Genomic DNA, 17,385 nt, shown 5'->3' with positions numbered 1-17,385 from the left:
TACTTTTTCACTTTTGTAATTTTCGCGGAATCTTTCACTAACATCACTAAAAATCGTCCGATCTAATTGATTACTAATGTATCTAGAATAAAAGTCATGTATAATATCTGGTATTACACAATACACGCTACTCATAAAAAATTATAAACCAGTAGTCCTAGCACGGTGGATCGGGAGTAGTCTGCCCTTGGTACGGGACCGGGCGTAAACAAAAACTCCCGTGATCATCGCCGCGATCTCAAAAAAGGCAAGATTTGAAATAAAATGAGTATTATTTGTAATTAAAACTTATATTTGTATCAACAACTAGGTTTACTTGAAGTATGGAATCGAAAATATCATAAACATTAACCCTTGTTTACGAATAAACAGCCAAAAACCGTATTTTTCACGGTTGAGTGCGGCGTACACAAAATCACACCCTGAAAAATGTAAATCGACGATAACTAAAATTGTAGGTATTACTGCCATTTCATTTTAAATGTCAGATTTTGGAAATATAAATCTGGATTTACAAGAAAAACATGAGATTTATTCATTAAGTCGTTGTCGAGAAAGAAATTAATATCAATATTCCTGGTACGGGGATCGGGTCCGGGACCGGGTGCGGCGTACACGAAATCACGGGGACCTTCTTGGAGGGTCTGAAAATTTGGGGAGAGATGAAATTACATAAAGGTGTGGAATGGGCATTATATAATCAACAAAAATGTGTGAAATAGAGTAATAGAGCGAAAGACACCAGAAAATAACCACTTAAGTAATGTTAACGTAGCATATGCAAATGTATATATAAAAAAGAAATATGGGTCAAAGAAGTAATATCTTCTTCTTCTTTGATTATTAAACCTCCGTCAAAAATGACGATTACGGTCACAGGAAGGATCGCTGTATGCTTTTAAAAGAAGTAAAAAAGTGCGTGGATTTGGGTACAGTGAGAGGTTTTTTTTTAATATTTTTTTAGTGGAAACTATAAGATAAAAACATTATGAGGGTGCGTTTACGGTGTGTGTTTGAGATCATCAAAGGCTGCATTGTGTATATGTGCCTTGAAGATCTCTAGTGTAGTGCATTGTACTGCTGCCACCGGGAGGAGGTTCCATTGTGTTATTGTGTGTTGGAAAAAGGAGTATTTGTATGTGTCATTGGTGGCAGATAGATAAACACACTTTAAAAAAGAAATATATATATATATATATTATTTATACTGGACATTGTACATGTATATGATTAATTCATGGTGATAAACATTGTACAACATTGTACAATTAATAACTTATATATGTAATTAGGGATACTACTTTATTTGTTTCTTGTGTGCTCCATCAATATTTGGGGGAAAACTTATTAGGTACATGTACGTGTACTAATGCATGCATTTTACATTTACTTCACCCATCGTGCAATAAAAAAATATTTACATGAAGTCTAATTAGAAAACAAAAAGCTGGACTCCTCCCACATTATTGCTCATGACTGTTGAACGACAGACATGGTTTACTTTTCCAGATAGTCAGACAGATATTATAATTACTACTTCTCTCAATGTTATGCAAGACAAATACGGCATCAATGGAACTTATAACCATAATCAGAACCCGGATTATATACCTGCTGATAGTCAGCAAGAGCTTCTGTCCATCCCTAGTCTACATTGTAGATGGCAGGTTTAGTCAGAAAGACGTAATTTTTTCTCTCTATCCCCTAACATGGCAGATAAGCCGGGCCTCAGGTTAGGTGGCTATCAGACAAAAGACGTAATATCTTCTTCACATTCCTAAGTTAAATTGTTGATATTCAGACAGACAAAAATCTCCCAAATACTCAGGTTAGACGGTTGGTACCTAGAAAGATGCTATTAGACAGTTGGTTGTCAGAAATACGCAAATTCTCCCAATCCCCAGGTTAGATGGCTGGTAGCCAGAAAGACATTATTATTTTCTGGTCCTTTTCCCACATGTTAGATAACTGCTGGTCTGACACATCACCCATTCACTCCACCACGAACTACATGCCACTCCTCTCCAAACTGGGACAGATGGCATGACCTTATCCCATCCTGGGACAGAAACATTCTTACTAGTATTCAACCCACAGTATGGAAAGGTGTTATTGTGATAGAGGAGAAGACAATGATTAGTATATATGTTTAGACCAGGATGCTTTCTCTCAAATCCCGCTAGACCTTCCATACGTCATGCAATATATACCTACTGTCAAATATGCACTACTAACATTCTCCCTTCTTCCGGGACTGTGAACAGATATTCAAACAGATATTCTACCATTACCGACGAAGAGACACAGACCATACTTTTTCTCATCTCTCTGGTCTAAATATGTTCCATTTCGCATTTAACTTGTTCCTACTCTCCTTCCACCCCAATATTATACTGTATATACGGTATATACATGTATGTGTTGTGCCAGAAGAACCAGAAGAACACGAAGAAAATGAAATCGGCCTTGTAACCTGGTAGCCTGAATGAGCGAGATTCACTACCGAGCACAATTACCAATAAAACATCAATGAATGTGAGGGTAATGTCTATCAATGGGGTACTTTTAATGTGTATGTACTAATTGCATTTTTTTTAATCCAATAGTTGTACTACAGAATGGCTTCAAAATACGCCAAACAGGCCTCCGGTGAATCCGAAAGGTTATTCGTGGCCGCCATTGATTTTGGAACAACCTATTCTGGTTACGCTTTCTCGTTTCGGCATGATTACATGAAGGACCCCAGCAAGATAAACACAAATCAAACTTGGATAGCGGGGCACCGGAACTTGTTCTCTCTAAAAGTCCCGACATGTGTGTTACTGCAGCCTGATCAAACGTTCCATTCATTCGGCTACGAGGCTGAAGACAAATACACGGAACTGTTTCAGGATGATGAACATGAGGATTGGTACTTTTTCAAACGCTTCAAAATGACGTTACATAACAACATGGTAAATCAACATATCATATTTTCTTATTCTGCTATTTGTGTATAGGAGTAATATTTCACTAAGGTACATGTATATCACAGGCGGATAACACGATTATATCAGTTTGAATCATTTTTGGTGATAGTAGGACTGCATTTGTATCAGGAATATAATTTTCATTTATATGTCATTTGAAAAGATACATCCACTTTTTCAGCTTGCATTAAATCTGAACTTTGTTTCACTTTTAACTGCATACTTTATCTTGACCAGTGACGCCATCTGTCGCGTCATATCCGGGGCCAAAAGTGTTAGCCCACTCCTACTGCCTATCTACATATGTACTAGCAGTTGATATAGTTTTAGTAGGGTCAAATATGTTTTCTATTCATTCTAACCAGAAGCGGACGCCTGTGGATATATGATATTGACATAGACAAAAGATGAAATAACAGCAAATTATAAAATTACTTTATTGGCAGATAATGAAAAAAGAAGTTTCTCTCAAACGTTTTCACTGCATTAGCTCTGCTATATAGTATAATGCGACGAATCTTTATAACTGAAAATGTCAGTGAAAGATATAGAGGATATCTAACAGTGTCTTCAGTAATACCAAATATATTTCACGAGTGGGCTAATATTTTGATATTTTCACGAGTGCGCAGCACGAGTGAAAAATATCAAAATATTAGCAACACGAGTGAAATATATTTGGTTTTACTGAAGACACTGTTAGATATTCTGTTTATTACATTTTGTATCAACGAAAACCCTACCCCGTATGCTAACTAGGCCTAATGTAAACATAAAAAGTAGTTTCCCCTGTCCAGGTGCTGACATATATGTCGGGCTTTCTGATTGGTCAATTATTTTGCTATTTTCTAATCATTGATTTGATTGGTCAAATCAGCCAAAAGTGATATTTTTCACTAGTGAAAAATATCACTTTATAGAATGAATAATTTTTGATATTTCACTGGTAAAAATGTAATAAATAACGGCTTTTTGATCAGTTTTACTCTCTTTACATGTATGTTGTATGCGGATTACTTGTAATGATAATTAATCTGACATTTGACATTGTACTGAAATTGTCGCTTATCCCTCAACGTCTCGAAAATCCTTCAAAGAGATAAAGAAAGTGTGTCTGTTGCTGTTTTATTTGAATGTTTGTGCTGTATCATATGATATTATTTACTTCTACCCAACAGAAACTGCGGCGGGACCATATGATACAAGATATTAGTGGCGAAAAGGAGCTTCCTGCCAGGGACATATTCGCACACGGTATAAAGTTCCTGAGAGACCATTTAATCAAACATACAAAATCGAAGGGAATCTACGAGGCGATTTCTGATGGACGATACGTTCATTGGGTACTTACTGTTCCTGCTATTTGGAACGACAGCGCCAAACAGTTCATGCGAGAGGCAGCACGACAGGTACGCTATGATTGACCTATCAGCGATCGGTTAAAGGGGTATTCCTGCGTCTAAATAAAGTTTAGGTCGTCAAAATTAAACTCATTGGAAAATATGTATTTTTTTCCCCGAGTAGTAAAAGTAATAATCTGAACGTTAATAAGGCAGTTAAACTCACAAAATAAATCAAGTTTTTTTAGTATTAAGTCCTGAAAATTCTTAATTCGATTTTTGTTTGACATTGCCATATATATTTGAGGTCAACTACACCCCATTTGATATATGTGCGGTGCGTGATCACTTTTAGATCAATTAATCATCTTTATTTGGTATAACAGGCTGGTATATGTGAACACAATCTGTCTATAGCCCTGGAACCGGAAGCTGCAGCTCTCTACTGCAAAATGCTTCCAGTGGAAAAACTAGACAGTGGATCGGATAAAAGTCTGGGAATGTTTAAAGCAGGGACAGAGTATATGGTGTTAGATCTTGGAGGTATGTACAATATATCTGATGTAGCCAAGGCAAGAAATTTAATTCTTTTATGTATCTAACAGCTTGTCTTTATCTGTAGGAGCTTGCAGCATATTCTTGGAAACTGTTGTAAGGGTACAAAAACACCTTCAGGAACATAGTCGAAAACGTGCTACTTTTCAATACTTTCACGACCATTTCATTTGCGGTGGTTCGATCTATATCCGACCAAAGGATGTTTGATGTTGTAAAAATTATAAATCAGATTAAATTCAGCTGTTGCATGTGAACCCCTCGACAATAAATGCTCAATACATATTAGCCGATCAGAGATGAACTTTCCAAAGCCTTTGGATGTATTTTGTTTAACAACAAAAGATAAAACGTTTGAACGGACGTTGTTCCGTCTGCGTGTGTCGCCGCCATATTGTTTTGCATCGCTGAGCTCTGTTCTATTTCTCTCGGATCTTATCTGGGCTGAGCGTACCGCCACGAGGAATATCGACGCGCTGGATAGATTGTGCAAGCGGCAATCTGATTTGCCAATCGAAAAGTAATATAATCAACGTGACCCTGATCGGAACACCTTCAGATGTTCAGGCGTAGTACGTAGTAAACGGAAGACATGTAACGGCTGATTTTAATCAGATTGAAAAGTTTTTTTTATAGCAAATCATCATACTAGAATACTAAATATTGTTATAGGAAAATGATAAACATTGAAGTATAACAACAATCGATATCTTGTGATTTCTTAGTAACGTTTGTAGTCCTCGACAAAGATGTTCTATATAGTGTATATTTACTATTAATAGGTGGAACCGTTGACGTGACCGTCCAAAGAGTTTTGGGAGATGGAAACCTTGAGGAGATATTCAAAGCGAGTGGTGGCGCCTGGGGCGGGACCAAGGTCGATGAATCCTTTTTCGAGCTTTTAATGAAGGTTGTCGGAACAAATGTAATGAAGACTTTTAAAACCAAACACACAGGCGACGAGTTGGAACTGTTTCGGGAGTTCGAAACAAAGAAGAGAACGATAACAACTGACTTTGGCAACAAGGTGACGCTACGGATACCTTTTCAACTTAGCGAATCATTTGAGGAGGAATTCGGCGCTTCTCTTAAGGAAACCATCAAACAGACCAACTTCAAGGGGAAAATGAATTGGACTGGCGACAAACTTAAAGTAGACCCTGATATTATCAGAGAACTCTTCACTCTGTCAGCTAGTAGCATAGTTGAACATGTTAGGGATCTTTTAAAGAAAGAGGCATGCAGGAACGTCTCAACTCTCCTGATGGTCGGAGGTTTTTCTGAGTGTGTCCTTATACAGGACGCCATCAGGAAGAATTTCCCCGACAAGCGTGTCATCATTCCCGAGGACGCGGGTCTTGCAGTCGTAAAAGGCGCCGTACTTTTTGGACACAACCCACTTACTATCGTTTCCCGGAAATCCAAATTCACTTATGGAATATCAATATCGCGCAGATTTCAGCCAGGTGATCCGGATCAGAAGCGATTCAACGTGAGAGGTATTGATAAATGCAGTAATGTGTTCTCCAAACACGTGGAGGTTAATCAGACTATCCCGGTCGGAGAGGCGCTTGAGACTCAGACGTACACTCCCCTTTACGCAGACTCAAAAAGTGTGGTGGTAAAGATTTTCACCTCTTCTGAGGAAAACCCTAGATACACTACCGACCCTTCATGTGACTACTTAGGAAAGATCGATGTACCGTTGTCCCCGGGTTCTGACGAAAACACCACTATTGAAGTCAAAATGACTTTTGGCGACACCGAGCTCACTGTAGAAGCTTCAGAAGAAAATGGTAGACCTCTTTTGGCAACGTTTGATTTTCTTGATCATTGACACATGCTTTTAATACATGACGAAACAAAAAACATTGGATTCCGTGATTTAAACTTTATTATGACAGAACATCCATAAACTATGAAACAATGTGTTGCGCAGCGTAATGGGTGTAAGATAGCACTACACATACATTCCGAAAGTGCAGGTCAGAAAATGATCATAAAAATCACCGAAACAAAACCATCTACAATTCACGCCATATTTACTAGTGCTATCTACAATATTTGCTGTGATATATCATGATAATGTCTAGAACTGTTGTTTATGTTGCTGAATATTGCTGGCATATCTATTGACCATACGTATACGTGTGACCTATTCACCAACGTTTGGTGAATGCGACAATTGGAAATTAAAGCATTTTTTTTTTAATTCTGTGCATGTACATTGTAATTACATGTACTTTGTATATATAATAAACGACAATATTCATATCAGTAAGGTCCCATATCAATTAATACAATATATATTAGGAATCAAACTGACAACATAGAGGGTTATTAATAGACTTGCTAAGTTATGCCAATAACTAAAAGGAGTTAAGTACAATACTATTTATATAAAATGATCTGGCTTGAGCGAGGACGAAAAACCTCCAAAAGTAACACTGTGACAATTTCTCTCCAACAAGTTACAGGCTGTAGAACTGAGGAACTTATTACAATAATGTAAATGATAGTTATGAATACGAAAAAGGAACAAATGGAACTAACTTAAAGCGTTTATACATAAAATGCGTCGCAATTAAAATACTTTTTAAAATTTTTGCTCTTATTATCGTGATCTTTGTTAAGACATATACCCCGTATCATTGCCCTGTCTTAAAGTTACTTTATTGTATTGATTGGTCTTAAACCAATACCGAAAAAATCAATAAATTCCGTTCAAACAGAAATTACGGCATATTAACAGGTGTATTCGTGTCAAGGTGGAAGCCCGGTAATTTTACACATATTCTATTGTGAATCGATACATAGAAGGGTCTCGTTGTGTAAATAAGGTACGGCACTATAGGGAATATGAATATACACTTATATGCCCTAGTCTCTTCCCCCCTTTAATAAATAAGTACTCTCCTCCAATTGATAATCCAAAAGTGGATGTTTTAAATGAAGTTATGTCAACTTTTCGATGCCATCGATAGCTCTGATCGATATATTTGGTTATCTAACTGTTAAAACTTTATAATTTCACACAAATTTTGTGATTGTTTACCTATACATTTACCTTAGCAAATAAGTGGAGGTTGAATTAGAGGTATCAATATGAATTAACCTCATTAATTACGGTCATGAGTTTATTCGACACAATTGGTTCCAGTACAAGCACATTATGGTTTTATTGCTTACACTATATATAACATAGTGCTGAGTACAATCCCGCTGAAAGGTTATATAATTAATTAATACGTTGTATTCATCCACAGTCAATCCAAATTCTAATCCTAGTAGAATCTGTAAAATAAATATCAACCTTTTAAGACTTTATTTATTTCACAACAGTTGCAAAAAATATTATATCAACTTACAATAATCACACTTGTTGAACCGGATGACAGCATGCGAGGGGTCTAATTGTTGGCGGAAATCGGAGTGCCGGGACAAAACCCACTTGGTCGGCCATGTGACCCCATACCCTTTCACGTCCGATCGGGGAATGAAAACGCTAGTCTCCTAGGTGAAATGCAAGTGTGTTACCACTGTATCACTTATATTATGTACATTATTTGATTCTGCCCCCATGTGGGCTGGAAAATAATCTCTGTATCTTGTATCGTGTATGGAAGGATCTCATTGTGCATAGGTATATTAGGGAAGGCTCTGGGATATATACAGATACATGTAAACACTTATAAACTGTATATACATCATATTTATAATCTATTGCTTTCCCTCATATGGACAATAAGACCTTCTATACACCGTACAAAATATGCTGGGACTTTGGTATCAACGGTCTAAGTCCATTCTGCATAATCAAATAAGTATACATATATAGTTGATGGTGCCAACTGATCACTATCAGACGCAGTTTACATATGTTTATGTAAAAAGATTTCAGAACTTAACGTATCTAGATTATGCGAAACAGTATGAGGAATACTTAATACAGTAGAATGAAGACAACAAGCATATTTTGGTTCTTATTCTATTTCAATAGTCACATTTGTCTAGCGAAGATAACAATTCAGATTATACATTTTTCTCTCTGTTTAGAAACATGATTTCAATTTAGACATTAGGATAAACATAAGTATGATTTCACAACAAAATTGTACAATAATACAATTGTAGTATCAACTCAGAAGATCGCGGCATACTACACCATCAACGCAGACATATATATCACGGAAGACGACAGAATGAACAACAACTCATTTTCAAACGATAACACGACATGTCAAGAAGTGAAATATATTCAGTAGATGTAAATAAACAAAACGTCAAGTATTTACAATAGATTTGCTGTATTTCTCGGATTATAATTTTTTCACGTTTATTCTTTTCATTGATCGGAGTTATTGAGCATTTTCGAAAAAGCATTACATACATACATACAAGCTGTAATATCTTCCCTCATACATATTTTACTATTAATAATATCGCTGTCGATACACAGGGGCGAAATCGACAATAATGCACTATCATATGATGAAAGATACTGAGAAAAGCATAAGCAAACAAACAAAAAACAAAAAATGCCAGCGTCCTATCTGGATAATTTGAAAGTTTCTACAGTCAAACATACCTTAGGGACCACCTAAAACCATCTCATATAAAACCATACTTTACCCTCAAACATACTGTACAAGCTATATCTGAACCTGAAGACCGTTTGTCAAATGTTTATTATCTCCCTTGGAAGGCCACATAACACATGTTTCTATTATCTCAATTGATCAAGTGCGAAGTGAGTTATACCGAGCCATCATACATAAACAGGCAACGTATTTTGCAATGCATTATATAAATAGCAATATGATACTTTTACATAGAAAGGTCCTTGTATTCACGAAAATTGCGAATGTGTAGGACGGCTAGTCTAGATTCACATGTGTGTATTGGTATGTATATGTATGCAGTGTTTATATCCTGTGCAGCCAAGCTTGTAAGAATTCCAGGTATTGACGACGGAGTGTGTCACAGGTTAACACCATATATAGCCTAAACGTGTTTTATAACTTAAGGTCTCGCAGTTCTAAGAACTCTTTAAGGGGCAATCAAGGGATTTATAGTTGATGCACATTGCTTGTTTACAAAGACTCATGTTCTTTGCTAGATTATGTGATAAGAATGCACATTATTAGACACTGCATTCTGCTAAATCGGAAGAAACATTTGGTACACTTTACGTAAAATTCATACTGCATCTATAACAGGTGTATACTGTGAAATCTTTCAGATTTAGATAAAAGAAAATGATTGATAAAAGACCAAAAGTAAATTTTATCTAACTTTTCTAACGTTGTTATTTACCAAGAAGAAAACAAAAGTACATTAAAGCCCGGATGCACATTTATTGCTCAGAACATGGATTAGGGTTAGGGTTAAGATACACGCCTTATTACAAGGAAACAATGAAGGTTATATAAAGATCAGGACCTATTCGCAACCTTTTAACCTTCGCCATTTTCTTCCAAAACAAGGGACATAAAACTGTCAAAAGGCGAGCATTTCCTGAGACTAAGGATCTCTTGTATTTTAAGTATTTTTGAGTATACCAAATTCCATACAGCACTGACACCAATACAAGACATAACTCATGATTATTTTTTGAAAAATCTTCAATTAATTTTCCAGTTCATAAGGGGAAAAAATCGACTTCATTGTTATGTTTTTCACTACTGAAATAATTGTGTAACTTCATTTATTAATGACGTTACAGTAGTGTTACTTATCGCATATGTTTATGACATCATCTACATAAATATTCATCAATTTAGTCAATACTTTTGTACACATGATAATATCATTAGACATAAAACATGCCAAATCATTTTCATTTTCATTATGTAACACATTTTACTATATATGAATTAGAATCATTACGACAATGATATATTGTATGATTGAGTATTATGGTAGTTATGGTATATATTGTACATACAGAAATAACAAGGAGCAAATTACGATTATCATAAATATTCATGGACATCTGAGTATTACATATTTACACAAAGTTGTCATCTTCTTAAAGGTGGAGAAAATGCATCTGTTCCAATTTGACTATAAACTAACTCGTAGGTCATTCAGAGAAGCAATTAAGATTCTCACAATCATAATTCAATTTCGTATTGATACATATTGATACAAAATTTAAGTGAATATCCTAAACTTGCATAACAAGAGCATAGATTCAAAAAATTGGATGGGAGTTGTAGGGTGTTTCGATGTCAGTACTACAACCCGACAACATTTTATATAACACGGAACAAAAGTTAACAGAAAGCAAGTTTCCCGGCATCCCTAATATCTAGACTAATTGGATTATATGATCCCCATGTAGCTCTTTACCAAGTTTGGTTAAAGTCATGCCATACCATGTTTGTTTAATTATAATTTTTCTTTTTTCCTACCATTTTTTCTATTCTTTTCGTTTTTTTTCTTTTTCTTCTTTTTTTTTTTTTTTTTTTTGCATTAAAATCGCATGCGCCAGTGACACACGCTTTGAGAAATGGCCATCAACAAAAAAAATCTTGAAGTGAATGTTGACGGTGACCTCGTCGTCGCTGTCACTGTCTCGCCTGCACGATTTTTTTCGTTGCATGCGGGACAAAACAAAAATCTTTAGAAAAAAACAAACTTCATAAAATGTGGCCCTCTGACTATCATAAACCCTGTATGGAAGCTACACCGAGCTTTAATATATTGAACCTGGTAGGAAACTTTTTGTTAGTTACCAGGGGCCACCAGTTACAGTTACATGCTTTTTCTTTAGATCTAGAAAATACAGTTTACACACGTTTTCATTTACACAGGTCACGCCATCATTCGTCATCATGGTATGCGGCGTACCAATATAACTTGTGTAACTCACAGGAAAGTCTTAGTCTCATATTGAAACATGTACTGTTTACAGGATGTGACCGAGAGTATTTGATGAAGGGCTTACATGCTTTCGAAATTAGCTGCAGGATATGCGTCACGATGACGACTCAAAGAAAGTCAAACCGCGCCGAAAACGTTTTTCCGGAAACGGGTTCCACTGCCTCAACTCTAAGTTCTGTCTCACCGAACACCATGCGTTCATGTATCTCCAGTTCGGAACTATTTTCTGAATCAGGTAGGTCCACCACTAGCTTTCCAAGCTTCCAACAACCTTCGTCTGTCACAAACTCTGGGTTCTTTTTACTGGAAGCATATACTTTTATAACCATTATTTTGGATTCCTTTCGAGCAGGACTATACACTTTTGATATCACCTCTCCTGTTTTGATAGGTGAACCCATTTGCACAAAAATCTCAAATAAGTCTTTACAGATTGAAGGCCTGCCTTCTTTTTCTACCTTTTTATTTTCTGGGTGTTTACCAGATTCGAAGTCAAGCATATAACTAACACCATAGGTGTATCTAACGACACGGGTGGAGATGCTTCCTGGAGAGTGGCCATATATCACTGCACCACTAAGAACGACGGTCTCCGAGTCCTGTGGAATTACAATCCGGCAGTCAGTAAACTCAGTGACCATAGTAGAGGATACCATTTCCGACTCGGCAAACCCGCCAACCAGCAGGATTGTTTTGATTCCTGAGCAGCTGGGTTCTGATAAAATTGTTTTTATGTGATTTTTGATTTCGTCAGTGATAGTGGTAAAACAGTCTTTCATTATTTGAGCATCTATTTTCAGTTTACCATGATTAAATTTTATCTTATTTTCAAATTCTTCAGGAAAGCTTGAACCGAATGGTTCTTTAAAGACGTCTTTGTAAATATCAGTTAGAGTACCGGGGATATCTATTGTAATATTTCCTGTACTTTCTGGGCGGATAGTACGCTTACAGGTTTCTAGACATCTGTACATGTCCATCAGGTCCTCAGAATGTTCTTTCGAGAATCGTGACATAACATCCGGTCCCATCAACTTTGTTATGAAAATCATGAATTGACGATCGACTCCAACGCCGCCCCAAGGCCCTCCTGTTGCTGCGTACAGCTCACAAAGACTGCCGTCGTTTTCGCGTCGTTGAACTGTGATATCAGCAGTCCCACCTGTAACACGGTATTTAAAAATGAAAATATGTATAAATTCAAAAATTGTAAATTAACGTTAGCTGTACATTGACGAAGGTAACCACTAAATGGTTTTATATGGTTTAATACCATCCTAACAGCTAATGTCTGATTATGGTAGTATCCACAGATCCACCGACAGACGTTTTAATAGTGTGATCACACTGAAATTCCTGTAGCATGATACCCAACACTCACAACGGAAGAGAACCATCAAATAAAAAGAAAATATTTTACTTATCAATTGCGTACTTAGTGTATTATAATTTACCTCAGGTAGCAGTGTACAGTAAAAATGCCAAATTCTGAAAAATATGGCACATGCTTTAGATATGTAAACATTGCCAGTTAACCTTACATATAACCTCTAATAAAGTATATATATTTGAAATCTGTACAACATTTGCAATTTTAATAGAGCTCTGAAGGATAAGTAAACTGATATTTTCTGTGATTTTTAGAGCTGTGAATACCATGGTAACAGCTTAAAAAATTCTCAAAAATTGCAAAATATTATGATATTTGACCCAAAATGGCACAATTCTCTACACAATTTTTTTTCTGAAACCTATTTAAAATTAAATATCTCTATCCCAAAGACAGAATTAATCTTGTTTGGACATATGTTGTAAATTAAGTTTTTCCGCTATCTTACCTTTTCTGTGGGCTTCCATTTTGCGCTGTAGGCGAAACTAAATTTCCTGTGTAAACACACGTTCGGAAAATCCGGATATTTAAAATCCGGAACCAATTTATTGATTTTTGTTTTAATAAATGTGAAGCCTGTATGTACTACTTCATACTGGATATACCAATTATAGTGTACATTTATTTTTTCATTTTTTATGCATATCATAATACAGGAGTTATTTGCTTAACAAAAAAATTGCCCATGGCCAGGCTGTCTTACTGTGGTGTGCTACCTTATACATCACTTTTGTTAATTCTAATTTTACTAAAAACCCCATGAATGTCTAGAATATGTTCCGACGAACAAAATGACATATCGGGTTAATGTGTATCTTTAATAGTCACCGAGTATTGCTGATTTCCCTGAGAGGTGTATTTTGACAACTTTTTCTCCCAATCCAGTAATAAGGGGAGGTAATTTTAAAGATGAAAACTCCCATAATTCTGTATATCTCTTGAATAAAGTTGTGTTTTGAGTTGAATGTGGTACTTTGAGTCTCTGTGCATGTAATCAAGCAAAAAATACTATACAACTATCAAATTTAGCCTTGTAATATGACGTCATAGTTACCATGACGTCATCAGTAACTATGACGTCATCAGTAACTATGACGTCATCAGATGGTATCTATGACGTCATAAATACTCAATGGGGTCATAATAAATAACCAAATTCCTTTCCAAACCTCAGCTTAGCAACACATGCAATATTCTAACTGATAAATCATGACATGACATCCAAGATTTCAAAATGTCATGCCTATGACATCACAGTCATCTGTTTCCACCCCGGTAATTCAGATATGTACCAATGATCATATGAAAGTGTCCGCTGATCCCATTTTATGCGGAAAATGCTATTTTTTCTGCTTTACCGAAGGAAGTGACAATAATTGACAATATTGTATCAACCGTACACTCCATCAATTGAAATTACATGCTTACCAATGTATAAATAAATTGAAAATAATGGTTTCACCAAATATTTCAAAAAATAACACTTACTGTAATAGTTTCCATGGATACGGGGTAATAAATCAGGTAAAACAAACCAGAATTCAGTCTATATGGTTTGTTAGATACCCAATAAGTTATTTTGGGTTTGTTATAAAACATAGAATATCTTTTCAATTTACACTGACTCATTAACATTATGCTTAATTAACCCACCCTTAAAATGGGTAAATATGCGAGTTACCTCCCTTGATTCCTCTAATATGACAAGCCTGATAATAAACAAGTTTTAAATTGTTTTTATGCATTTTTGAGCAATAATGAACTAAAATGAAGCTTAATCAAGCATAATTAAGCACAATTTCCAAAAAATAACATTTTTCAGCCCTTATAAGGTAGCAGTGTACAGTAAAAATGCCAAATTCTGAAAAATATGGCACATGCTTTAGATATGTAAACATTGCCAGTTAACCTTACATATAACCTCTAATAAAGTATATATATTTGAAATCTGTACAACATTTGCAATTTTAATAGAGCTCTGAAGGATAAGTAAACTGATATTTTCTGTGATTTTTAGAGCTGTGAATACCATGGTAACAGCTTAAAAAATTCTCAAAAATTGCAAAATATTATGATATTTGACCCAAAATGGCACAATTCTCTACACAATTTTTTTTCTGAAACCTATTTAAAATTAAATATCTCTATCCAAAAGACAGAATTAATCTTGTTTGGACATATGTTGTAAATTAAGTTTTTCCGCTATCTTACCTTTTCTGTGGGCTTCCATTTTGCGCTGTAGGCGAAACTAAATTTCCTGTGTAAACACACGTTCGGAAAATCCGGATATTTAAAATCCGGAACCAATTTATTGATTTTTGTTTTAATAAATGTGAAGCCTGTATGTACTACTTCATACCAATTATAGTGTACATTTATTTTTTCATTTTTTATGCATATCATAATACAGGAGTTATTTGCTTAACAAAAAAATTGCCCATGGCCAGGCTGTCTTACTGTGGTGTGCTACCTTATACATCACTTTTGTTAATTCTAATTTTACTAAAAACCCCATGAATGTCTAGAATATGTTCCGACGAACAAAATGACATATCGGGTTACTGTGTATCTTTAATAGTCACCGAGTATTGCTGATTTCCCTGAGAGGTGTATTTTGACAACTTTTTCTCCCAATCCAGTAATAAGGGGAGGTAATTTTAAAGATGAAAACTCCCATAATTCTGTATATCTCTTGAATAAAGTTGTGTTTTGAGTTGAATGTGGTACTTTGAGTCTCTGTGCATGTAATCAAGCAAAAAATACTATACAACTATCAAATTTAGCCTTGTAATATGACGTCATCGTTACCATGACGTCATCAGTAACTATGACGTCATCAGATGGTATCTATGACGTCATAAATACTCAATGGGGTCATAATAAATAACCAAATTCCTTTCCAAACCTCAGCTTAGCAACACATGCAATATTCTAACTGATAAATCATGACATGACATCCAAGATTTCAAAATGTCATGCCTATGACATCACAGTCATCTGTTTCCACCCCGGTAATTCAGATATGTACCAATGATCATATGAAAGTGTCCGCTGATCCCATTTTATGCGGAAAATGCTATTTTTTCTGCTTTACCGAAGGAAGTGACAATAATTGACAATATTGTATCAACCGTACACTCCATCAATTGAAATTACATGCTTACCAATGTATAAATAAATTGAAAATAATGGTTTCACCAAATATTTCAAAAAATAACACTTACTGTAATAGTTTCCATGGATACGGGGTAATAAATCAGGTAAAACAAACCAGAATTCAGTCTATATGGTTTGTTAGATACCCAATAAGTTATTTTGGGTTTGTTATAAAACATAGAATATCTTTTCAATTTACACTGACTCATTAACATTATGCTTAATTAACCCACCCTTAAAATGGGTAAATATGCGAGTTACCTCCCTTGATTCCTCTAATATGACAAGCCTGATAATAAACAAGTTTTAAATTGTTTTTATGCATTTTTGAGCAATAATGAACTAAAATGAAGCTTAATCAAGCATAATTAAGCACAATTTCCAAAAAATAACATTTTTCAGCCCTTATAATACATCACTTTTGTTAATTCTAATTTTACTAAAAACCCCATGAATGTCTAGAATATGTTCCGACGAACAAAATGACATATCGGGTTACTGTGTATCTTTAATAGTCACCGAGTATTGCTGATTTCCCTGAGAGGTGTATTTTGACAACTTTTTCTCCCAATCCAGTAATAAGGGGAGGTAATTTTAAAGATGAAAACTCCCATAATTCTGTATATCTCTTGAATAAAGTTGTGTTTTGAGTTGAATGTGGTACTTTGAGTCTCTGTGCATGTAATCAAGCAAAAAATACTATACAACTATCAAATTTAGCCTTGTAATATGACGTCATAGTTACCATGACGTCATCAGTAACTATGACGTCATCAGATGGTATATATGACGTCATAAATACTCAATGGGGTCATAATAAATAACCAAATTCCTTTCCAAACCTCAGCTTAGCAACACATGCAATATTCTAACTGATAAATCATGACATGACATCCAAGATTTCAAAATGTCATGCCTATGACATCACAGTCATCTGTTTCCACCCCGGTAATTCAGATATGTACCAATGATCATATGAAAGTGTCCGCTGATCCCATTTTATGCGGAAAATGCTATTTTTTCTGCTTTACCGAAGGAAGTGACAATAATTGACAATATTGTATCAACCGTACACTCCATCAATTGA

At 35.4% G+C, this 17,385-nt stretch overlaps 2 protein-coding genes across 2 annotated transcripts in view; one reads left to right on the top strand and one right to left on the bottom strand.

The window, feature by feature from the left end:
- Nucleotides 1-7,393, top strand: part of LOC117329637 (heat shock 70 kDa protein 12A-like) — an 11,560-nt gene extending 4,167 nt beyond the window's left edge. Inside the window, exons 2-5 of the mRNA XM_033887664.1 lie at nucleotides 2,607-2,954; nucleotides 4,148-4,378; nucleotides 4,696-4,852; nucleotides 5,647-7,393. Of these exons, the coding sequence (XP_033743555.1) occupies nucleotides 2,619-2,954; nucleotides 4,148-4,378; nucleotides 4,696-4,852; nucleotides 5,647-6,701 (1,779 nt within the window). The 5' untranslated portion in view covers nucleotides 2,607-2,618 and the 3' untranslated portion in view covers nucleotides 6,702-7,393. The remainder of the gene's footprint in view (nucleotides 1-2,606; nucleotides 2,955-4,147; nucleotides 4,379-4,695; nucleotides 4,853-5,646) is intronic.
- Nucleotides 6,741-17,385, bottom strand: part of LOC117329636 (heat shock 70 kDa protein 12B-like) — a 26,530-nt gene continuing 15,885 nt past the window's right edge. Inside the window, exon 5 of the mRNA XM_033887663.1 lies at nucleotides 6,741-12,914. Coding sequence (XP_033743554.1) covers nucleotides 11,860-12,914 — 1,055 coding nt within the window. The 3' untranslated portion in view covers nucleotides 6,741-11,859. The remainder of the gene's footprint in view (nucleotides 12,915-17,385) is intronic.

This window comes from Pecten maximus, chromosome 6, assembly GCF_902652985.1.
Source record: "Pecten maximus chromosome 6, xPecMax1.1, whole genome shotgun sequence".
In the NCBI taxonomy this organism is placed as follows: Eukaryota; Metazoa; Mollusca; class Bivalvia; order Pectinida; family Pectinidae; genus Pecten; species Pecten maximus.
The sequence above is the reverse complement of the archived record's forward strand: the minus strand, read 5'-3'. Positions and strand labels throughout refer to the sequence as shown.